The 20,614-nt window shown below is 39.1% G+C and overlaps 1 protein-coding gene across 1 annotated transcript in view; it reads left to right on the forward strand.

Annotated features, from left to right (window-relative positions):
- The window catches only part of NOTCH2 (notch receptor 2), a 166,910-nt gene that overhangs the window by 71,814 nt on the left and 74,482 nt on the right, over positions 1–20,614 (forward strand). Inside the window, exons 4-5 of the mRNA XM_028102049.2 lie at positions 3,462–3,797; positions 14,240–14,362. Of these exons, the coding sequence (XP_027957850.1) occupies positions 3,462–3,797; positions 14,240–14,362 (459 nt within the window). The remainder of the gene's footprint in view (positions 1–3,461; positions 3,798–14,239; positions 14,363–20,614) is intronic.

Genomic DNA, 20,614 nt, shown 5'->3' on the forward strand with positions numbered 1-20,614 from the left:
CTCTAACTCTGGTGTACATTTAACATTATGATAAGGAACTAGAGTGTTCCAAACAACTATCTTTAACTTCCTTTTGAGAGTTCTAAGAGGGGAGAAAGAGAAAGAGAAAGGCAGAAGTATTTGACTGCCTAAAGTATATATGTCAAGATTGGGGATCAGAACTTTACTTCACTGTCACTAGAAGAAAAGCTGTCTGTGCTATTGATTACTTGCTTCTTGACATTCAGGGCACTGGTTTTTCGGGTTTTCTGTATTCTGACTATTCCTTTTGCTTCTGCATTGCCTTGTCCTCATCTGTTAAATTTTTGTGTTCCTTGGAACTCTGTTTTGAGCCCTCTTTTGAGCCATATCACAGCTCCCCCAGCTCACTGTCTCCAATGGCTTCAGCTGTCATTATCTTCCTCAGTTGCTGGTGACTCTTTATAGTCACCCTTTTCACTCCACCCCTACCCCCACATTCAGGCTCGTATTTCTAACTGTTTGATGCATATTATCCTTGGAAACTTGACAAGTACCTCACACTCAACATGTTGATATAAATGGGTAGTGGTGATGTATAGTCCACCTATTTCAAACTAGACCCCCCTTCTCCCTTACCCCACTTAGACTCAGGCCCCTAACCTAGCCACGAGGCACCTCTCACCTGTCTACTGTTCCCCATTTCCTCTCTTCCTCTGTACTTGAGGTCTAGCCTGTCCATGTTGGTGACAGCTCAGCCCACACCTGGGCTCCTGCAGTTGCTTCCTAACTGGTTTCCTTGCCTTTACTTCCTTCCTGTCTTGTTCACCTGTCCCATTGCCACATCTTTGATCATAAATGCCAATCCTCTCACAAACTCACCTGCTTACAATGCCTAATGACATTTTATCATCCACAGAGTCAACTGCAAACTCTTTTACATGGCTTCCATAGCCTGTCATGGTCTCGGCCTTACATCTTTTTATAGCTTCACTTCCCACAAGCATCTAGCTCTAGTCACACCAACAACATTCTCATCATTTCCTGAAAATGTCATACTTCCTGTTGCCTCCATGCTCTTGCACACCCCTTTGCCTGGAATGCCCTTTTCTATAATTGGCGATTGCCCAATGTTACTTAAAATTCTGTCTTAGTGACTTTTTTGTGATTCCTGTAGGCAGTTAGTCTCTATGTTCTATTATCTTATGTGTCACATTTTATTGTGTAATAATTTTTTAAATGTGTCTCTTATCTGACTAGTTTATGAGTTCTTCAGAGGTGGGTTTGAGCCTTATTCAAAATGAACCACAGATGTTTATTAAGTTAGATGAGGAAAGCAGAACCATTCACTATTTTGTCCCCTGCTACACCAGCAATTCTGAAAATTTGATAAGCAAAAACTAAAAACATACTCAGTAAACTAGACTGGATCAGTTAGTTTGTAATACTTGTTTTACTGATTTTTTTCATTAAAAGGTGTTGGTAGGGGTAGAGGATAGTTAGAATGGTCCATTATCTTCATCATGACCATGACAGAATTGTTGCTGTGATTCATCGAAGAGATTTGGTGGTTAAAAGAATATTTTTTCCCTGATTGTCCGTTTTGAATTGTTTTGCTCCACAAAGGGAAGGCATAGCCATTTAAAACATTTTAAACCTGACTAGTGGAAATGGCAGTAATGTCTTCTTAATAATTAAAATGTTACTCTGAAATGATCCCCATATTAAAACTTCTTCCTTTGCCATTAAAAGGAACTGTTCTTGGTGTTCTGCAGGGCTCTGATTATTTTCACACATCTGCCACTTTTGTCTGTCTTTAGGAATTACAACAGTTAAGTTTACCCTTTTGGTTTTGTGGTAGCCCTTATACTCCATCTAGTCAGTCCTTCTTAGCTTATCTCCACTCATAGTTGAAGAAACAGAGGTGGGGTGTTAGTGCATGTACGTAGCATAGGTTCAGGGACCTTTCTGTTTCAGTTGTAGGCAAATACTCTATACACACGATTGCCAGAAGGAACCATTTTTATCTCTTCTCCGTGTAGGTAAGTTCCTCTCAGAGGAATGAAGAAAAAAAAGGAAGAAGAATTTTAGTTCCTTTTTCTCTCTGCTTAGCATCCTGAGATACATGTGCTGTGCCTGTTTTTTTTTTTTTTTAAGATTTTATTTATTTGAGAGAGAGAGAGTGCACAAGTGGGGGGAGGGGCAGAGGGAGAAGCAGACCCCCCACTGAGCAGGGAGCTGGACATGGGGCTCAATCCCAGGACCCCAGAATCAAGACCTGAGCTGAAGGCAGATACTTAACTGACTGAGCCACCCAGGCGCCCCTGCTGTGCCCAAATTTTTATTGTACCTTTCCCCTTTGATGTGACATTCCTTGATAGAGAGCACTTCTGTGTACTCATGTGTCATCTCCTTCCTTTTAGAAAAGCTGTCATGGCTGTCATTTGTTTTTCTATGGGGGTCAAATATTTGGATGTTTACCTAGACAACCGATTGGAATACTAACAAGTTCAGGGGGCTCTCATAATCTTTAGCTAAAAACAAAAAGCTTAAGCTGATGAAAACAAAAATCCATATGAATACCAGATTTACTAATAGCATGGGAATTTTTTTTTTCTCTGTCTTTCTGTCTCAAAGACATGCTGTAGGATCCAGCACATTGGAGTCTCCTGGCTTCCTCTTATATTTTCCTACCTGAGAGTCCACAAGACTTACCTTTCTAGACCTTTATTCTCATGACAGCTTCTAGTTTTTTTTCATAGATAAGTAGCCAGAGATTCTTCATTCTCTTCAAACACATCAAACAATATTTATAGCAAGACCACAATTAATAAAATGTTTCCTAGGATATGTGTGTGGGTTGTGTTTAAAGGAAATAGAAGTAACATTGACTCGTTTCTATCATATAAGATATCTGTTTAGTAACTATATATTGTGGAAAAGATCAATGCATTTTATTCACTCAGAAGGCATGCTTTGAGAGCCTACTACCGGGATCCAGCCCCTGCCCATGTGGTGTGTGATATAATAAATGGAAACAGCAAATTTGGAGTGTGTGTGTACATGCGCAGATGTGTGTGTGAGAGACAATGACTTAAGGAGCTGAGAAGGGCAATAGGGAAATTTCTGAGTAGAGTTGTCAAGTGGGAGTTCACTAGGTAAACAGAAAGGAAGATGGCATTCCAAACAGAGGCGCAGCTTATGCAAAGACAAGGTGTGAGTCAGGAGGTAGGATGGCATCCTGTAAGGAGGGGCTTCATACGACTAGCCTACAGTCCCCTCCGTGTGCTTCCCTGAGTCTTTGTATTTGGCTGAGGGTCCCAGGGAGGGCCTGTATCAGGTGATCTTGAGGAGGCTCTGGTTTGGGCTTCCTGTGAAGTTCAGAGAGCTTAGGGATTCTCCACACAGTAACTGATTTTGGGTGGGTGGGAGACGTGTGATGTTGATGATGGGGCTGGCTCCCACTTCAGTGGGCAGCACTGAGTTCTGTTCTCCTTCCTTAGGTAAGCTGTGCCAGTGGAGTGATGCTTGCCTGTCTCATCCCTGTGCAAATGGAAGTACCTGTACCACTGTGGCCAACCAGTTCTCCTGCAAATGCCTCACAGGCTTCACAGGACAGAAGTGTGAGACTGATGTCAATGAGTGTGACATTCCAGGACGGTGCCAGCATGGTGGCACCTGCCTCAACCTACCAGGTTCTTATCAGTGCCAGTGCCCACAGGGTTTCACAGGCCAGCACTGTGACAGCCCCTACGTGCCCTGTGCACCCTCCCCCTGTGTCAATGGTGGCACCTGCCGGCAGACGGGTGACTTCACATTTGAATGCAACTGCCTTCCAGGTAAGGAGAGCCCCTAGTGTCCTGAGGTATACACCTTCAGCACAGAAGGAAGGTGGTGGGTTTGGCTCAGTTGCTTCTTTAGGAAATATACTTCCCAGCAGGGAAAAGGGGAAATAAGAATTTTGTGTGGGGTGGGTTGCTGGTGAGGGAAGAGTTTTATGGGCATTAATAGGGTCCATAAACTGAGTAGGGGGTAATTTAACATGTCAGAGTTTATGATGATGAGTGGCTAGGAAATTGATTATTGTCCTTTTTGGAGGAACAGCAAGAAATAAGAGAAACAGCTTTGAGAAAGAGATAGATAGGTCTCTGGAATGGAAGGGAAGACAATGAGAATTAGATGTCGAAAGATATGTGTGATTAGTAAAGTGCTTTAAACTGAATTGACAGTAAAAGTAGGTGGTCAACTTTCCTACATGCTTTCACCTCTGAAGGAATAATAGATTATTTTCCTGTCTACCTAAATGCACCCGCCTACCCTTTTGTAATATTACCTGGGCTCCTGGCCCTCTCCGTGTACCCTCTGTGACTTTGGGTAACCTTGCTCTGACTTGAAGCTAGAGAATTTTGGAATTGGGGTAGTGCTGTGTTACTCAATGGGCACTTTTTGATGTGTGCTGATAGAAAAAGTATTCACAACCAGACATAACTACAAGACAGAAGCCAGGAAAAGAGCAATGTATGGGAGCTTGGGGCCCAGGGTTCTGTAGAGATGGAGAAAGGAGCAAGCCTGGCCAATTCGCTAACCCCTTGTAAAAATGATGATGAGGCTGAACACCGAGAATTTGGATTGGGAACAGAACATAAGCAGCTGGAGCAGATGAATTACTAAGCAACAAAGATTCTGTTTTTATACAAATATCCTTAGTGCAAAAACAAAAGAAGGAAAACTGTAGGGGGGAAGAAAGTGCTAAGTAAGCAGAATTGCCTCAAAAAGAAGTTGTATTAGCTATTCTTTCAAAATGAGAATCTTAGATTCTGGTGTTGTGGATGTGGATCACATATAATGGGATTGTGTGTTTTATCTTTTGGGGATTAAAGGTCATATGTTGGTCCTTGGTATAAAACCAAATGGTAATTAATTCATTTCATTCAGTAAAAATTTATTGACTGCCACTTGTTTTCTGGGCACTGTGCTGTGTGCTTGGAAAAGAGTAATACAAGACGCTGCCACATAATAAAAAACTTTATACCATTTAACTGTAAGCCACAAGAACAAGCTATTAATTGTATTGCTTTCAGTTTCTCTTTCAATGAATAGGTAATCATTCTAGACACTAAATAAATTTTATTGACAGAGTATTACTGTTATCCACATTGTCTTGTAGAAGAAATAACTAAAAGATATCTTTCTTCACTCCCATATTTGTTGGCCATATTCTAAGGGTTAAAGGAGACAGAAATGTAAACAATTTAATTTTACACATATTCTGATACTCTAATAAGCTAATAGTCTAAGTGGCTAATAATTGAGGTTAGCATGATTTATTGTTGAAAGGTAAATGTGTTTTTTCAGTTTCAAGAAAATTATTTTTAATAGTTGCCCAGAACAAGAGGTTGATTTGGCAGAGAAATACTGACGGGAAGTCAGAGAAGTCAATAAAGGAAGTTTTTAGCTAAGAGAGAGTGATTGTTCACTCCCATAGTCTCTGCATTGTTATCCATTAGCCACGATAAGAACCTTAGGGAATTCTGAGAGTGTGTCCAGGAAAGGATCTGTCAAACCAGAATAGTATCTCCTCCTTGAGAAAGGAAATAACCAGGGATTCCACAGCTGAGAGGCTGCCAGGGCTCGTGGGATGGAGTAAGGAGATCTTGGCTGTCTTTTACGCTCTGCTTGTAATTTAAAGTAAGACATTTGCTTACTCACTGATGAAGTGTGTGTGTGTGTGTGTGTGTGTGTGTGTGTTTGTGTGTGTGTGTGTGTTGGGTTTTGGGATGGGGATTCAGGGGGTGGGGAGAAGATTTGGCAAAGAGAAAACTAACATTTATTCAATGTCTTTTATGAGTTAGGCGCTGTGCCAGGTACTTCTGCATCCATTAGCTCAATTATACAAAAACTTTGGGGATAGGTATTATTATTCTAGTTTTCCCAGGTGAAATAGCTCAAGTGTGGAGATATTAAGTGATTCACCCAAAGTTGCACAGCTAACATGTGGTTAGGCTGAGGCCTGAAAACCAGGCAGGTTATTTCTAAAGCCTCTATATTTCACTGCATCACACTGCACTGCTTGTCTATCCCTGAAGGTGCTTTGAAAATGTGTGACACTCTTTGTTAAGTGCTTTGAGATGTTTGGATTAAAAAAAAAAGTAGGTGATACTTATACTTATGATCAAATACTCTTTGCTACATATCAACCTATACATGGCACCATGCAGACATTTAAGATAGTTAAGTAGACTAGTTCTTGCCTTTTGGGGTCTCATGATCTAAAACAGATGACATCAGCTTAGACAATATATAAAAAGAAATTTAAAAAGAATTCAAAACAATAGAAGATGCTGTATGTATTTACACAGTTTGTAAGATTTTATGCTCATTGTTTTTATGTCCCAGGTGGAGTTTGGAAAGTATTAACTTTATTTCCATATAGGGAAATAGTGCCTGGAGATTATTTTTTTCTGAGAAAGTCCTTTTCATAATGCAATACCATTCTCCTTGCCCCTCCTTCCATTGTGCTCTGCACTATTCAAGAGACTAAAATGTTACTTAAAATAATAATCACTATCTCAATGTAAATAACACCCTTATTTGAAGAGAATCATTGTTTCAGTTCTAAAAATGGAGAAACCAAGTCAGCAGGAGGGAAGAAGGCTTGTTAGGGTATTAAGCAACTCCCATGTGTGCTTCCTGCCACATTTCAAGTCGTTACACTTTTAATTGAGGCCTACCCTAATCACCCTATTTCAAATAGTAACCAACTCCCTCCCCCCTTAATTATTGGCCCTGGTCTACTTTTTCTTTTCTTTTTCTGTAACACTTATCATCTGCTTAGTATATAATTTGCGCTATATAATTTACTTCATTATGCCTATTGTTTATTGTCTGTCTTGTCCAAATTCTGCCACCTCTTCCCCTCTTCAGAGTGAAAGTTAGAATCTTTGTTTTTGTTTAGTGATGTAGCCCAAGCACCCCCAAACAGTGCCAAGTTCATAATAGGCACACAAATATTTATGGACCAAGTGAGTTTAGTATAATATCGTAGTATTGAGAATGTAATTTTGGTCTTCTCATTTTCTTCCTGGTATCATACGTCCTAGACTTAACGTGGCTTCTCCTTTGGTTCTTGTGTACTCTGGTACTGGGTAAGAATTTCAGAGTCCTTTTCAACTCTGAAAGTCAGGGAACCACACATAGGTTAGTGACTATATTCAAATGGTCAAGTTATAGTTCTTTTCCTGCAAAGGACACTATAGTTACTGTGAGTTGATTTTTCAATTTTTATTATTGACGTATAGTTGGCATACAATGTTATATTAGTTTCGGGTGTACAGCATAGTGATTCGACAGTTTGATATGTTATGCAGTGCTCACCACTGTCCCTGTACAACACTATTATGATATTGCAGACTGTATTCCCTCTGCTGTACTTTTTACCTCCGTGACGTATTTATTTTGTTCCTGGAAGGTTGTCCCTCTTTGTCCCTTTCACCTCTTTGACTGTCCTCCCACCCCCATCTCCTTTCTGGCAGCCACCACTTTATTCTCTATATTTAAGAGTCTGTTTTGTTTTTGGGGTTGCACATATAAGTGAAATGATATGGTATTTATTTGTCTTTCTCTGTCTGACTGATTTCACTTTGCATATAGTACCCTCTAGGTCCGTCCATGTTGTCACTGATGGCAAGATCTCATTCCTTTTTATGGCTGAGTAATGTGAGCCTAGTATTTGAGTTTTACTGTAAGTCTCACGGAGAGGGGATTACAACTGCAAAAATGACTCCTCTTCCACAACAGAGAAGGAAGTGTTTCTCCCCAGAGGGAATAAGAAAGGAATATATTCGAGAGGGAACTAATAGAATCAAACCAAGGAACCACATGTCATTTTCTCCTTGGATGATCAACTGTTAATGATCCAGATCCTTCGTGGGCTACCATTAAATAAGTCTTTAGCAGAAGCCCTGAGGAGGGACACTCAGCCAGAATAATTTTAACATAAGAGCAACATAGAAAATAAATTATTGGATCATTGATTCCCAGTATTTTTGGGTTTGGGCCAATTAATGGGGAGAGAATGAGTTGGGCTGGTTTTGTGTTTGTGGATATTTTAAAAAGTAGCACAGGTAATCAGAGAACAATGGATTGTTTGAATCTGTTGGCTGTGCCTTGTGAGTTCACAGTTGGATTGGCCAGTCCTTGATGTACTTTACTCTTCTCTCCTATACGTCTCTATATCTCTATGATTTTTAAAAAATTTCACAAAAAGCTGTCTGATCCGTCCTCTCCAAACAACGGAGGTTTATTCTTTGTGAACCACCTCTGTACTTTACAGGCTGATTATATGTGATATCCCTATATCATGAAAATAAAGTTTAAGCCCATTTTGTGGCTTTTGTGTCTGAGCTTAAAAACTGTTAGAAATAATTCCTTCTTGCATTCTCATATGCAGGGGCATGTAACTTGCATTCTCATATGCAGGGCATGTAACATTGGGTATTATACTAACCACACTTTGGCAGGTTTCTCTGGAGCAGATGCAGAAATGATCAGATCACTTTTCAGAGTACATTATTTTAGTTCCAGTTTTAGTTGATGTTCCTGGAAGTCTTTCCTATTCTCTTATGCTCAGTAGTTTGGACCATGCTATCTCCTTAGCTTTTATTGCCTTCCCCTGCCCACCTTGCCTTTTTATATAGAAATTATTCTTTTTTATTTTTTTAAAGATTTTATTTAATAGAGAGAGACAGCGAGAGAGGGAACACAAGCAGGGGGAGTGGGAGAGGGAGAAGCAGGCTTCCTGCCGAGCAGAGAGCCCGATGCGGGGCTCGATCCCAGGACCCTGGGATCATGACCTGAGCCAAAGGCAATTGCTTAACCAACTTAGCCTCCCAGGTGCCTGAAATTATTCTTTTTTTTAAAAAAGATTTTATTTATTTATTTAGAGAGAGCATGAGTGGGGGAGGAGCAAAGGGAGAGAAAGAGAATCTCCAGCAGACTCCACGCTGAGCACAGAGCCCAACATGGGGCTCCATCCCACAACCCTGAGATCATGACCTGAACCAAAATCAAGAGTTAGATGCTCAACTGACTGAGCCACCCAGGTGCCCCTAGAGCTTATTCTTTATCATGTGTCAAAGGCACCTATTTCACTGAAATGCCTTCTATGTTCCCAGTCCCCATGGGGATTGGAGACCTCCCTAAGGTCTTTTGGTAATTTGTATACCTCTAGCACAGCACTTATCAAACTGATGGTTTATTTGTTCATCTTTCCCAGTAGACACTCTCGTTTTAACTCTTCCTCCCAGTACCCAACTTAGTGCATGGCACAAAATTGACACCCAGTGAATATTTGACAAATGAATGCATTGAATGTGACAGAAAACAGAATTATTGTATTCCATAACTTAAAAATATATATACCAAATTTCTTTCTTTTGATTCACCTTATTCATTTCTTTGACTTTTTTAGTGATGAATTTAGAAGGGTAGAGATCATTAGGGAGATATCAAGAGAGGTGTGTTAGGAGCAGTAGCCTGTGTGGGTGGTAGGGCTTGGGGCTACATGGGCCAGTCATGAGGGCCAGCGAGCTCGTCTGGGCCCATTTGGAGATGGGAAGATGTGTGCCAAGAAAACCAGCAGGACAGATATGGGACCAGTTTGCTTTTGTGTCAGATTTCTTCTTGGGGGGTTGGGGAAGAAAGTAGACTTGTAGCTCTTTTTTGCCTTTGGCCAGTTTCAGATATTCCTGGTTTTTTCCTCACTCTTTCATCCCTGCAGACTAAAGCTCTTCCGGAGGACTTTTAGCCTGGTTTGAGAGAATCCTAGTTATGTCATCTCATCTTCCTCTTTCTGCTCTCTTCTTTGTGTCTCTCCACGAGCCTTTCCACCCTCACACATCCCAGCATGTGAAAATGGAAAGATATGGATGCTTTCTTGAGAGATGCTCTTCTCTGTGTGGGATGACAAGTTCAAAAGATTCTTTTCTGCTCCCCACCCTCACTGTCATCATTTATCAGTTACGTGGGCCATGGTTTTATAACAGCACAGTCTTAAAATGTTCTTTCTAAGTTTAATTTCTCTCCTTTTGGCCTTTTAAGGATATGAGTTGGCTTTAAGCAGTAGACTCCTTTTAGTACGGTCATGTGAGCCTCTTTGTAAATCTGCTACATCCATTCCACCCACAGGTCTGGAGACTTGTCTGTTTCCCTTTCCCCTAGAACCTTAAAATACATTTTTATGAAGTGATTGCACTGTAACTTATTCATATAAGCCTTACCACCACCTCCCCTCCTTGGGTGGACTTTCTTACAAGAATTTGCTAGCTATTTCCTAAAAGAGGTCTGTATCTCTATTTTTAAAGCATAAATCCTGTCTTAACTCTGGAGGAGAACTGATTTGGCTTGAGTTTTCTCAGACATGGGAACTTTTAACCTTAGGTTAGTTTTTCAGATTTTTGCAAGGGAACTCTGGGGTCCCAGACAGCATACTGATTGAAACTGGTTCAGTACTGACTCCTGCCTACTAGCCATGTAAACTTGGATAAGTCAGCCATATGGCCCTCAACTTCTTCATCTATAACATAAAAGGATCAGAGTAGATAATCTCTAAGGGCTGTTTTGATTCTATTCATATATAATATATTAGCTAATATGTATGGATCACTTGTCATGCATCAGGGACTGTTTTAAGTGCATTCCCCCCTAATATAATAGCTTTATTGAAATATAATTTGCATACCATATAATTTGCTCTTTAAAGTGTACAATTCAGTGGTTTTCAGTGTATTCACAGGTACGTGTAATCATCACCACAACCAATTTTAGAACATTTTTATCACTCCAGAAGGAACCCTGTACCATCATCAGTCACATTGCCTTGGTCCCTCATTCTCCCCCACCACCAGGCAACTACTAATCTACTTTCTGTCCCTATGGATTTGCCTGCTCTGGACATTTCATATAAATGGAAACATATGTGGTAATTTGTGATTGGCTTCTTTCACCTAATGTTTTCGAAGTTCATTCATGTTATAGGAGGTATCAGTGCTTCCTTCCTTTTGTGGCTGAATAATATTCCATTGTAGATTTACCACATTTTTTCCCTACTTTTTAAAAATTGAAGTATAATTAACATACAATGTTATATTAGTTTCAGATGTAAAACATTGATTCAGCAATCCTATACATTACTCAGTGCTCACCACATTTTATTTATCCATTCATCAGTTAATTGACATTTGGGCTGCTTCTGCTTTTTTGGCTATTATGAATAGTGCCACTGTGAACATTCTTATACAACTTTTTGTGTGGGCATATATTTTCATTTCTCTTGGGTCTGTATTTAAGAGGGGAATTTCTGGGTGATATGGTAACTCTGTTTAACCTTTTCAGGAACTGCCAGACTGTTCCAAAGTGGCTGTACTATTTTACATTTCAACCAGCAGTATATGAGGGTTCCAATTTCTCCACATCCTCCCAACACTTATTATTGTCTGTTTTTTTGATTATGGCCATCCTAGTTTGTGTGAGGTGACATCTCATTGTGGTTTTGATGGGCATTTCCGTGTGATAGCTAATGATGTTGAGCATCTTTTCATGTGCTTATGGCCATTTGTATATCATCTGGAGAAATGTCTGTTCAAGTCCTTTACCCATTCTATAATGGGCTATTTGCCTTTTTATTATTATATTATTTATACTGTATTTTTATTATTGCTGTAAGAGTTCTTTATATATCCTGGATACAAGTCTCTTATCAGATAAATGATTTACGTGGGCCATGGTTTTATATTTTCTTTCATCCTGTGGGCTGTCTTTTCACTTTCTTGATGTTATCTTTTGAAGCCCAAATGTTTTTAATTTCGATGAAGTCCAAACTTTCTAATTTTTCTTTTGTTGCTTGTGTTTTCGTTCATATTTATGAAAGCTTTGCCTAGCCCAAGTCACAGAGATTCACTCCTTTCTTTTCTTACAAGAGTCTTATAATTTTAACTCTTAGTTTTTAAGTTAATTTTTGTTATGGTATGGGAAAGAGGTCCAATTTATTCTTTTGCCTGTAGATGTTCAATTGTCCCAGCACCATTTACTGAATTAAGTGCTCTGTGTATCTAACTAATTTATTCTTTATAGTAGCCCTTTGTGGTAGACCCTGTTAATTCCCCCCAGAGAGGAAAGAAAGTTCCAGTATCTTGCCCCTGTTCACTTACCTATTGCATGGGAAGGTTAAAAGTTGAACCGAGGCCCCAGAGGCCATGCTTTAATCATGAATTAACCCTTAGCAACTTACCTTCTCACCTACTTACTTTTGACAGGGAAGAACTATCTTGAAAATAGTCAATCAGTCATAAAAAGAAAACATTTTATTTCTTATAGTTGTGGTTATGCTGAAATGCTTCTGCTTTCTTAATCTGTCTGTGGTTGATGAATTCAGTTAGTTGTAGCGTTGACTGATATAAATTTAGGGTCACAGTTTCAATTCCTAATAGTTTGGCTACCAGGGCTTTATCACCTCCCTGACACTGTAGTCAACCATATTAGTCTTAGTCACCAGAGAGATCAAGTTACCAGTTCCAGAATACCACTAGACCACACAGGTTCCAGCAGTGGTGAGCCAGCAGCCCTATTTCCCTCCCACACTCTAAAACTCTATCTTTAACATTTCTAAGGAATGTTTCCATTAAGAGCACTAGAGTAGGAGCAAAGACCTCAGTTCTTGTTCAGACACTGCTACTTGGTGGATCTATAGATTTGCTCTTTATCTTAATTATGGGTGAACTTAAACCAGAATTTTCTGAGTCAGTTCATTTGTAAGACTTTCATACAATTAAACAGATATATGAGTAATATGATAAATTTTTAAAAATCTGAGTCTATAAAAATTTTCACAATCTTTCTCAAGCTTACTTAATGATTCATCTGCTTGAATGGACTGAATACCAAATGCCCAGAGAAATAGAATTCTCCTTAGTCAAGCTTTCATTTATCCCCATCTTCTGTGAAGTGATTTCCTTTGGTGTCAGTAATTTTTTTTTACCACTTGGTTTATACCCATTTACATGACTGCCACTTTATTCAGAGAAACCAGCCATGTTGCAGTGTAACAAAGCAGCTGTAGAATATCACAGTGGCTTGTGGTAGGAATGAATAAAGCAAGGTGTGATTGCTGTCTGTCCCACTCGCCAGACTGTAAATACCCCAAAAGCAGGGACATTCTATCTTTTTTACTCACAGTTACGCCCCCAGTGCCTAGTACAAGACCCGATAAGTGTTTTGAGTGAGAGAAGAAGAACCTTAGGGACATTTTGAAGAGACCAAATACTTAGTCATACTATATTTCAGATAGGAGAATGATCAGTTGAAAATTCAGTTTTAAAGCTGGTAGTCTTCTATTTTAATAGCTAAGGGATTTGGTAGCCAAGGAGAAAGGAAAAAGCTCAGTATATAAATTACAGAGAAACACACTGTGGGCAGTTAGGGTGAAGTTTGGTGTGTTGGTTTCATTTTTCATAAAAGGGAAAATCAAGAGGAAGGAAGTAATGCCATAAATGTGGAGAGAAGGATGAAGAACTTGAAGGGTTGGTAAGTTTAATTAATAATAGTGCCACCCCATTTTCAGATAGCTTTTTATGTTTATAATGTACTTTACTCATGATATGGCACTAGAAAGGCAGGTTTGGCAGGTGGAATCCACTTCATTTTACAGATGAGGAAGCTAATTCAGAGTTTGTAATTTACCATGTGTTGAATAGCTTATAGGTAGTGAGGTTGGAACTTGACCCATATCTTTAGACAGTGAGCTCAATATTTTTCTTTTATTTCCTGCCCCGACCTAGTTTTCCCAAGCAAACATCCTAAGAAGCAAGTAAATTAATTTAAATTTAATTAGGTGATCTTTTATCTGTTCTTCCCATTAATCTAGCACAGAGCTGGGGAAAATCTAATATCCCCCCCCACCTTTTTTAAGAACCAATGAATAGTTATCTAAGTAGACATTTATCTTCACTGGGATTTTATTTCATAAAAACACTTTGAAATACTTGTGAGGTAACTGTGAAGGCATGTCATTGGCATCATGAGTCACTTTAACTGTCTAGCTTCTCTTGAGGCAAGAGAAGACAGAAGATTGGGCAATTTTTTGTATGGTGAGTCCTGGGTTAACCAGCTGCTAGCTCCTGAAATGAAATAATGAAGTAGGTCTGTTCTGATGACGATGTTCTGTAGAAGAGCTGATGACTTACTTCTGCATGAGAATTCATTATTTTCTCTGTTCTTCTCTATCCAGGTTTTGAAGGGGTCACCTGTGAGCGGAATATTGATGACTGCCCTAACCACAAGTGTCAGAATGGAGGGGTTTGTGTGGATGGGGTTAACACTTACAACTGCCGCTGCCCCCCTCAGTGGACAGGTATGCACACTGTGGTAAATTAGTCAGAATGGGGCATGGAAGGCTGTTACTGAAGTGGGCACCTTTTACAAGGGTCTCTGTGCTACATCATTGTGTGTAGTGCTAACCCCATATGTTCTGCTATGCTCATTTAAAGAAAAATATTTTCATAGGTATTTACAGGGCCACTGCTCTGAACTCAGTACCTCAGCACCATGCTAAGGTGCTATGGCAGATATGAGAGAAAAGCATTACTGACAGACTCTGAGGTCTGGGAAAGCAGCACATTGCCTAGAATATAGCAGATACTTAATACATATTTGAGAGGAAAAGAACATAGTTAGCCCTGAAAATATAAATATTCTCAGCACACTTACAAAAAAATAGGTGCTATGTGAAATAATTGATGTGTTCACTAATCTTATTGTGGTAATCATTTTGCTACCCACACTATAAACATATATCAAATCATCACATTGTATACTTTATTTTTTTACATTGTATGCTTTAAACTTATACAATGTTATATGTCAAAAATATCTCAGTAAAGCTAGGGAAAAAAAAGAAACTGCAACTTGTTAAGTTTTGGTATAGTATCAAAGAATAATCATAATTATATGAAAGGCTATTAAAATACTCTTCTTTCTTCCAACTAAAAAGTGAAAATATAAGTTATATACACTACAAGTGTTCAGAGCTTATTCATGGACAGAAATCTATCTCATCTTATTGCCATGTCCTATAATTATGCAAAGGGTTGGGCAGGTACCCTTGATATTATTTTTATGACATCCATCTATGTTTCTATTTTTTTCCTTTTTTGTATCCCTTTTTGCACATAGGACGAGAATAGATTTTTCAGCCTCAGACATTAGTCTTGCTTAATTTTACAACCTCTTGAAGTGTCTGATGTTGTCTTAGGCAGATTTTCCACTTATTTTTGAAAGTTAAGTGATTTTATGCAGACATTTGGTTCTAATTTCTGTTTATATCTATTTATCTAACTGAAAGTGGAAACAATTAAGAACTGATTAAGTGACTAAGAACTAAGCCTTTTTGAGAGAACTTGATGATTTAATGTGGAAATCCAAGAATAAGTTAATGTTATAAGGAAGAAACTTCAGGGGCGCCTGGGTGGCTCAGTTGGTTAAGTGGCTGCCTTGGCTCAGGTCATGATCTCAGGGTCCTGGGATGGAGCCCTCCATCGGGCTCCCTGCCCAACGGGCAGCCTGCTTCTCCCTCTCCACTGCTTATGCTCTTGCATGCATACTCTCTCTCTCAAATAAATAAATAAATAAATAAAATCTTAAAAAAAAACGAGGAAGAAACTTCAGCGCCAGTGAGGAATTTTGCCCAGCAAAGAAGTCTTGATGTTGGGTTGCTGCCATTACTACCTGGTATTCTTTAGAATCTCCAAATTACTTTCCCTTATCTATAGGAGCTAATTGTTTAGAGTACTCTTTAGACCTGTACACTATGAACAGAAAAAGATTAAAAGGGTTTAAAACTTTAGTAACATGATTTCCTGGAAGGGCACACATTTCTGATTTTAATCTCCAAGCTGTCCTTTTTTATACTTTTCCACTGGGTTTCCCTAGAATTTCTTCTTGGTGTCTTGATCCTAGGACTTCACTCCCAACACTCTGCACTTTGTGTCATATTATCTCTTCTCTTTAGCTTTTGCTGTTTCTCTGGTAGATTTTTTTTCAGAGGCCATTTTTCTTTTCAACTCAGAAAAATTACTGTGAAGTTCATTACATGACAGTAATAACTGGAAAGATTTAAATTTTTCTCTTTTTAATGATCCTTACAGTGGTATAGGACAGGATGAGGTGCTTGTTAGGAACTTGACCCCATTCTAATCTCTCCTTTGTTGTACATGGTACTAAGGCTTCTGATGCCAATGAAGATTAAATGATACTGTGATTTCACTGCTGAGTTTTCTTTGCTGCTATACTCTGTTTTCTGCCTTGATATTAATTAGGAAGGTGCATTCTTGGGGAAGCTCTCCCAGGGAAATGATATTTTATCAAAATTTCTTACCCCAGGATGTTTAATAAGTACCTCTTTTTATGAAAGTCCTTATAACATGTTTCTTTCTTCATGTGTTTTTGTATTTTCTAGAAAGGATGGCAGATTTCTGAATAAGTTCAGTGTGACAATATTTATTTCTTTCGATTTGCTGTCATTTAAAGTGACTCTCAAGGGCGCCCAGGTGGCTCAGTCAGTTAAGCGACTACCTTCGCTTGGGTCATGATCTCAGGGTCCTGGGATCAAGCCCTGCATCGGGCTCCCTGCTCGGCGGGAAGCCTGCTTCTCCCTCTCCCACTCCCCCTGCTTGTGTTCCCTCTCTTGCTGTGTCTCTCTCTGTCAAATAAATAAGTAAAATCTTCAAAAAAAAAATAAAGTGACTCTCAGTCTTTGGTTTCCCACCACAGGTTTCCTTCCTCTTTTTCACTCATGCCGATTCTTTGATTTCCAGTGGCAGCCTTGTTTTTTGCTATCCCCATCACTAACAGGATCACGTCTGAGGTCCTTCCTCTGCTATATGAATTCCTTCCTAGTCTCAACCCTGTTTGCTTATCCAGTCTTCTCATGCATCCAACAGCAGTAAGAACTGCTTCCAGTTCTCCTGTATCTACTGAATCCTGTGTCTTCACTCACAACATTCCTCTTCCACAGACTGCCCCTCTCTCCTCCTCTCCCTGTTGTCCTCACCAGTTTTGCCTGCCTGGCTCAGGTCGAATGGCTGCCTCCTTCAGGGAACTTTCCGTGACCTCTCTGCAGGCTGAGCTAGGTATTCTCCTCTGGCTCCCTTACTACACTGTACATTCCTCAGTGGTGATGCTTGCCATGGTGATATTGGCAGTATTATATGGTTGAGGTGAGGGAAATAAGGAGCTATAGGATGACTGAACTGTCACTGGTGATACCAGTACTGCAGCTCTCTACACACCTTTGTTCTCAGTAGCACACAGCCAAACTGTTCACCATCCCAGCCCTCACCTCATTCTGAGAAGAACAGATTAAAAATTGGGAGTCGTAGGGTTCCTATTTCTATTGATATCAGAGCTATAAATTCAGATTAGTATTTTCTGCTTTATGCAAATTAAAGAAATGAATGGGGCTAGGGGCTGGGAGTTAACTAATGTTTGTTAGTAACCAAATACTGTGCTAATTACAATGTTTTGTTTTGTATAATCTTTGTGATAACTGTATTAAGGGTAGAGTTTATTAAATATCCTTTTTACAGATGATGATGGATATGCAGAAGGGTTAAACAGTTTACTCAAGGCACATAGTGGTTGGGTTAGGGTTTGAATCTAGCCTTGTTGAACCCCAAGTCTGTGCTCAAATCTGTGGTCTTTTTCTATACAAATTGACTCTGTGGATTGTCCTTTTTTATTTTTTAAGAATTTTAAATCTTGGGCGCCTGGGTGGCTCAGTTGGTTAAGTGACTGCCTTCGGCTCAGATCATGATCCTGGGGTCCTGGGATCGAGTCCCACATCGGGCTCCCTGCTGAGCAGGGAGCCTGCTTCTTCCTCTCCCTCTGCCTAACATTCCCCCTGCTTGTGCTCTCTCTCTTTCTCTCTCTCTCTGTCAAATAAATAAATAAATAATCATAAAATAAAATAAAAGAATTTTGAATCTTTTTAATAGTGTGCAATTTATAATTTTGTTATTCTAGGATGTGATTTATTCTTTATTTTTTTCCATTTTAGAAATTTTCCTGGTTACTTTGAAATTAGAAGTCAATATTGAATGAATATTTTATATTCAGTCTGGAGATTTTTTTCACTATACCCAAGAGCCTTATTGCAACTTTGTTTAGACTTCCCTCTACAATTCGCAGCTATAGAGTTGAAGCATGAACTGTTTGGTCTGGCTTTTGACACAATAGAAAAAGAAGGGTTGGAGTTAGTCTGCTAGGAGAGGAAGTGAAGTTGCCAGGTATCTGAAAAAGAATGGTTGGGATTATATAGCTGAAGAAAGTAGATATCAATTTGAAATAAAGGAGATTTGTGAATTTGCCATGTTTTTTTTAATTAAGTTTTTAATTCCAGTATAGTTAACATATAGCATTAAATATTTATAAGTTTTTAATGAGAGGAGCCTGATAGGCACTATGTTGTTTTATAAATACATATGCAGAGAAGTTTTGGTCTTTAGTAGCAAGTTCTGGGCTTCGAGATGACCAGAAATTTTTTCCGAGTCTTTTCATGGTTTGATTTGGGATAAATGAGTCAGCTTCCTTTTCTTCAGAAGACTTTATTTGCTATCCATGGAACTAATATCTCTTAGTTACTTTATTGAGGTATTGGGAGAATAAATGGTGCAGTAAAAAACCTGTTGAGCCTTTCATTTATCATGTAAATTAAATTACATTTAATTTTAATTATAAATTACACTTTCAACCGTAAATTGCAGTTACCATGTAAAACATTCCCGATCCACGCTGTTTGATATAGTAGTCACTAGCCATATTTTGCTATTGAGTATCTGAAGTGTGACAGGTCAAACTGAGATGTGCCACAGCTACAAAATACCTGATTTTGAAGACTTAGTATGAAAAGCAAAAGCAAAATGTCTCACTAATAATGTTTTAAATATTGGTTTAGATACTAAAATGATAGTGTTTTGGATATATTGAGTGAAATAAAATGATATTAAAGTCATTGATGCCATCAGTTTTTTTCTTTTGTTTAAGTGCTACCAGAAAATTTTAAATTAAATCTGTATGTCTCATGATATTTTTATTGGACAGCACTACCTTAGGTATGAAGATATTCTAAAGGTATTAGCACTGCTGCTGCTATGCAGGAGTATCCTCTCTGATCCAGGGTTGTAGCAGGATAGATGTGCAGCTGTTTGTACAAGGGGCCTTGGGTTTGTCTGACTAGAAGAAAGCATGTTGCCCTTGTTCTGGTGTGATTTCCACATCAGTTACGGACAGAACTGTGTTCTGATCTAGTTTTTTCACCAGATGTGGCCATCTAGAACAGTATTCAAAAGCTACCACTCTTCTGGATGAACTAAAGCCTAGGTAGAAGCAAGAAATTGGTGTTGGGAGTTGGGCAAATGGTTTACTTTTTTATAGGAATTTTGTTATAGAGATGTCTGAGTAGTTGGATGTTCCTTTAGGAAATGGAAATAAACCTAAGGATCTGATGAAGCCTGAGCACAAAGGTCTTTACTATTACTGTTTTTGGCCCCAAGCCATCTTATGAGAGAAGTTCTGCTCTGGCAGATAGCCACTTAAGAAAAAAAAAAGTTATAAAAGGCTCCCAAATTAATTAAAGCAGTGTAGATTAATGTTTTGTCTACATAGATTGTTATTTGAATTTTCTTTTTAAAGGTTCATTTCCTTCAGAATTAAAGTTGCCTCTAAACTCAACTCACAAATTCCTCTCTGGCAGCTTTTGGTTTGGGTTCACTCCTAGGGCAGACGTGATTTATTTTCCTGTGCTTGTTATTAACCCAGAAATGCAATTTTAGCTTGGGCTTGGAATAGTGCTTTGGGACACTAAGCAGAAGTGAACAGTGGAAGTTAGGTGGACATGAGTCAAATAAAACCAACCACATTTTCTCTCAGCTCTCCTTTTATAACTGATGAGCCCAAAGAGTTGGTTAAGGTTCCCTTTACTGTCAGTTGCTCCAGTTTCAGTAAAATTTTTTTGGCATGAATCAGCAAGTACATACTGCCAGAGGTGGTGCATTAGCTCCTGTGTCTGGGAATGGAGTCTTTTCATGGCAGTATTTTGATTTTGAACATTTCAGTCTAGCCTCTAGTTGGTGACAAGCTGTTCTCTAGGGTGAGGCTTTTGTTACAATCACTTTTCTGTCTTTTAAATACTATAGGAAAGGAGGCTTTTGGTTGAGAGTGGACACTATGTATATCTGGAGCTGTAAAAGTATTCTCATTTGTATTCTGCATGGGGGAATGGGAAAATGCATCTCCCATTTCAGTCTCTCTGCTGTGAACTTGATTGTGAGGACTTGATATAAAAGCCTGTTTTCTGGAATTCTGCTTCACCCAGTTTAAGTTTGCTATCACTTGGGCAGACTGCCAGAGTGCTAACCTAAAACACCCTCATCCTAAAGGTCTCAGAGTTGATGAGTGGTCATGTTGGTGTGAACAGGGGTGGGTGGTTAGGATAGCCCCCCCACAAAATATAGGAGGTGAGACTGAGGCATCTTTTGTGCTCTTGTGGTCCATGACTCAATGTCTGACTTTGGCTGTATTTCAGGCAAAATCTAGTTTCATTCCATAG

This window comes from Eumetopias jubatus, unplaced genomic scaffold (genome assembly GCF_037043125.1).
Source record: "Eumetopias jubatus isolate StellerSeaLion01/CBP00866 unplaced genomic scaffold, mEumJub1_p1.0 scaffold_4, whole genome shotgun sequence".
NCBI lineage: Eukaryota > Metazoa > Chordata > Mammalia > Carnivora > Otariidae > Eumetopias > Eumetopias jubatus.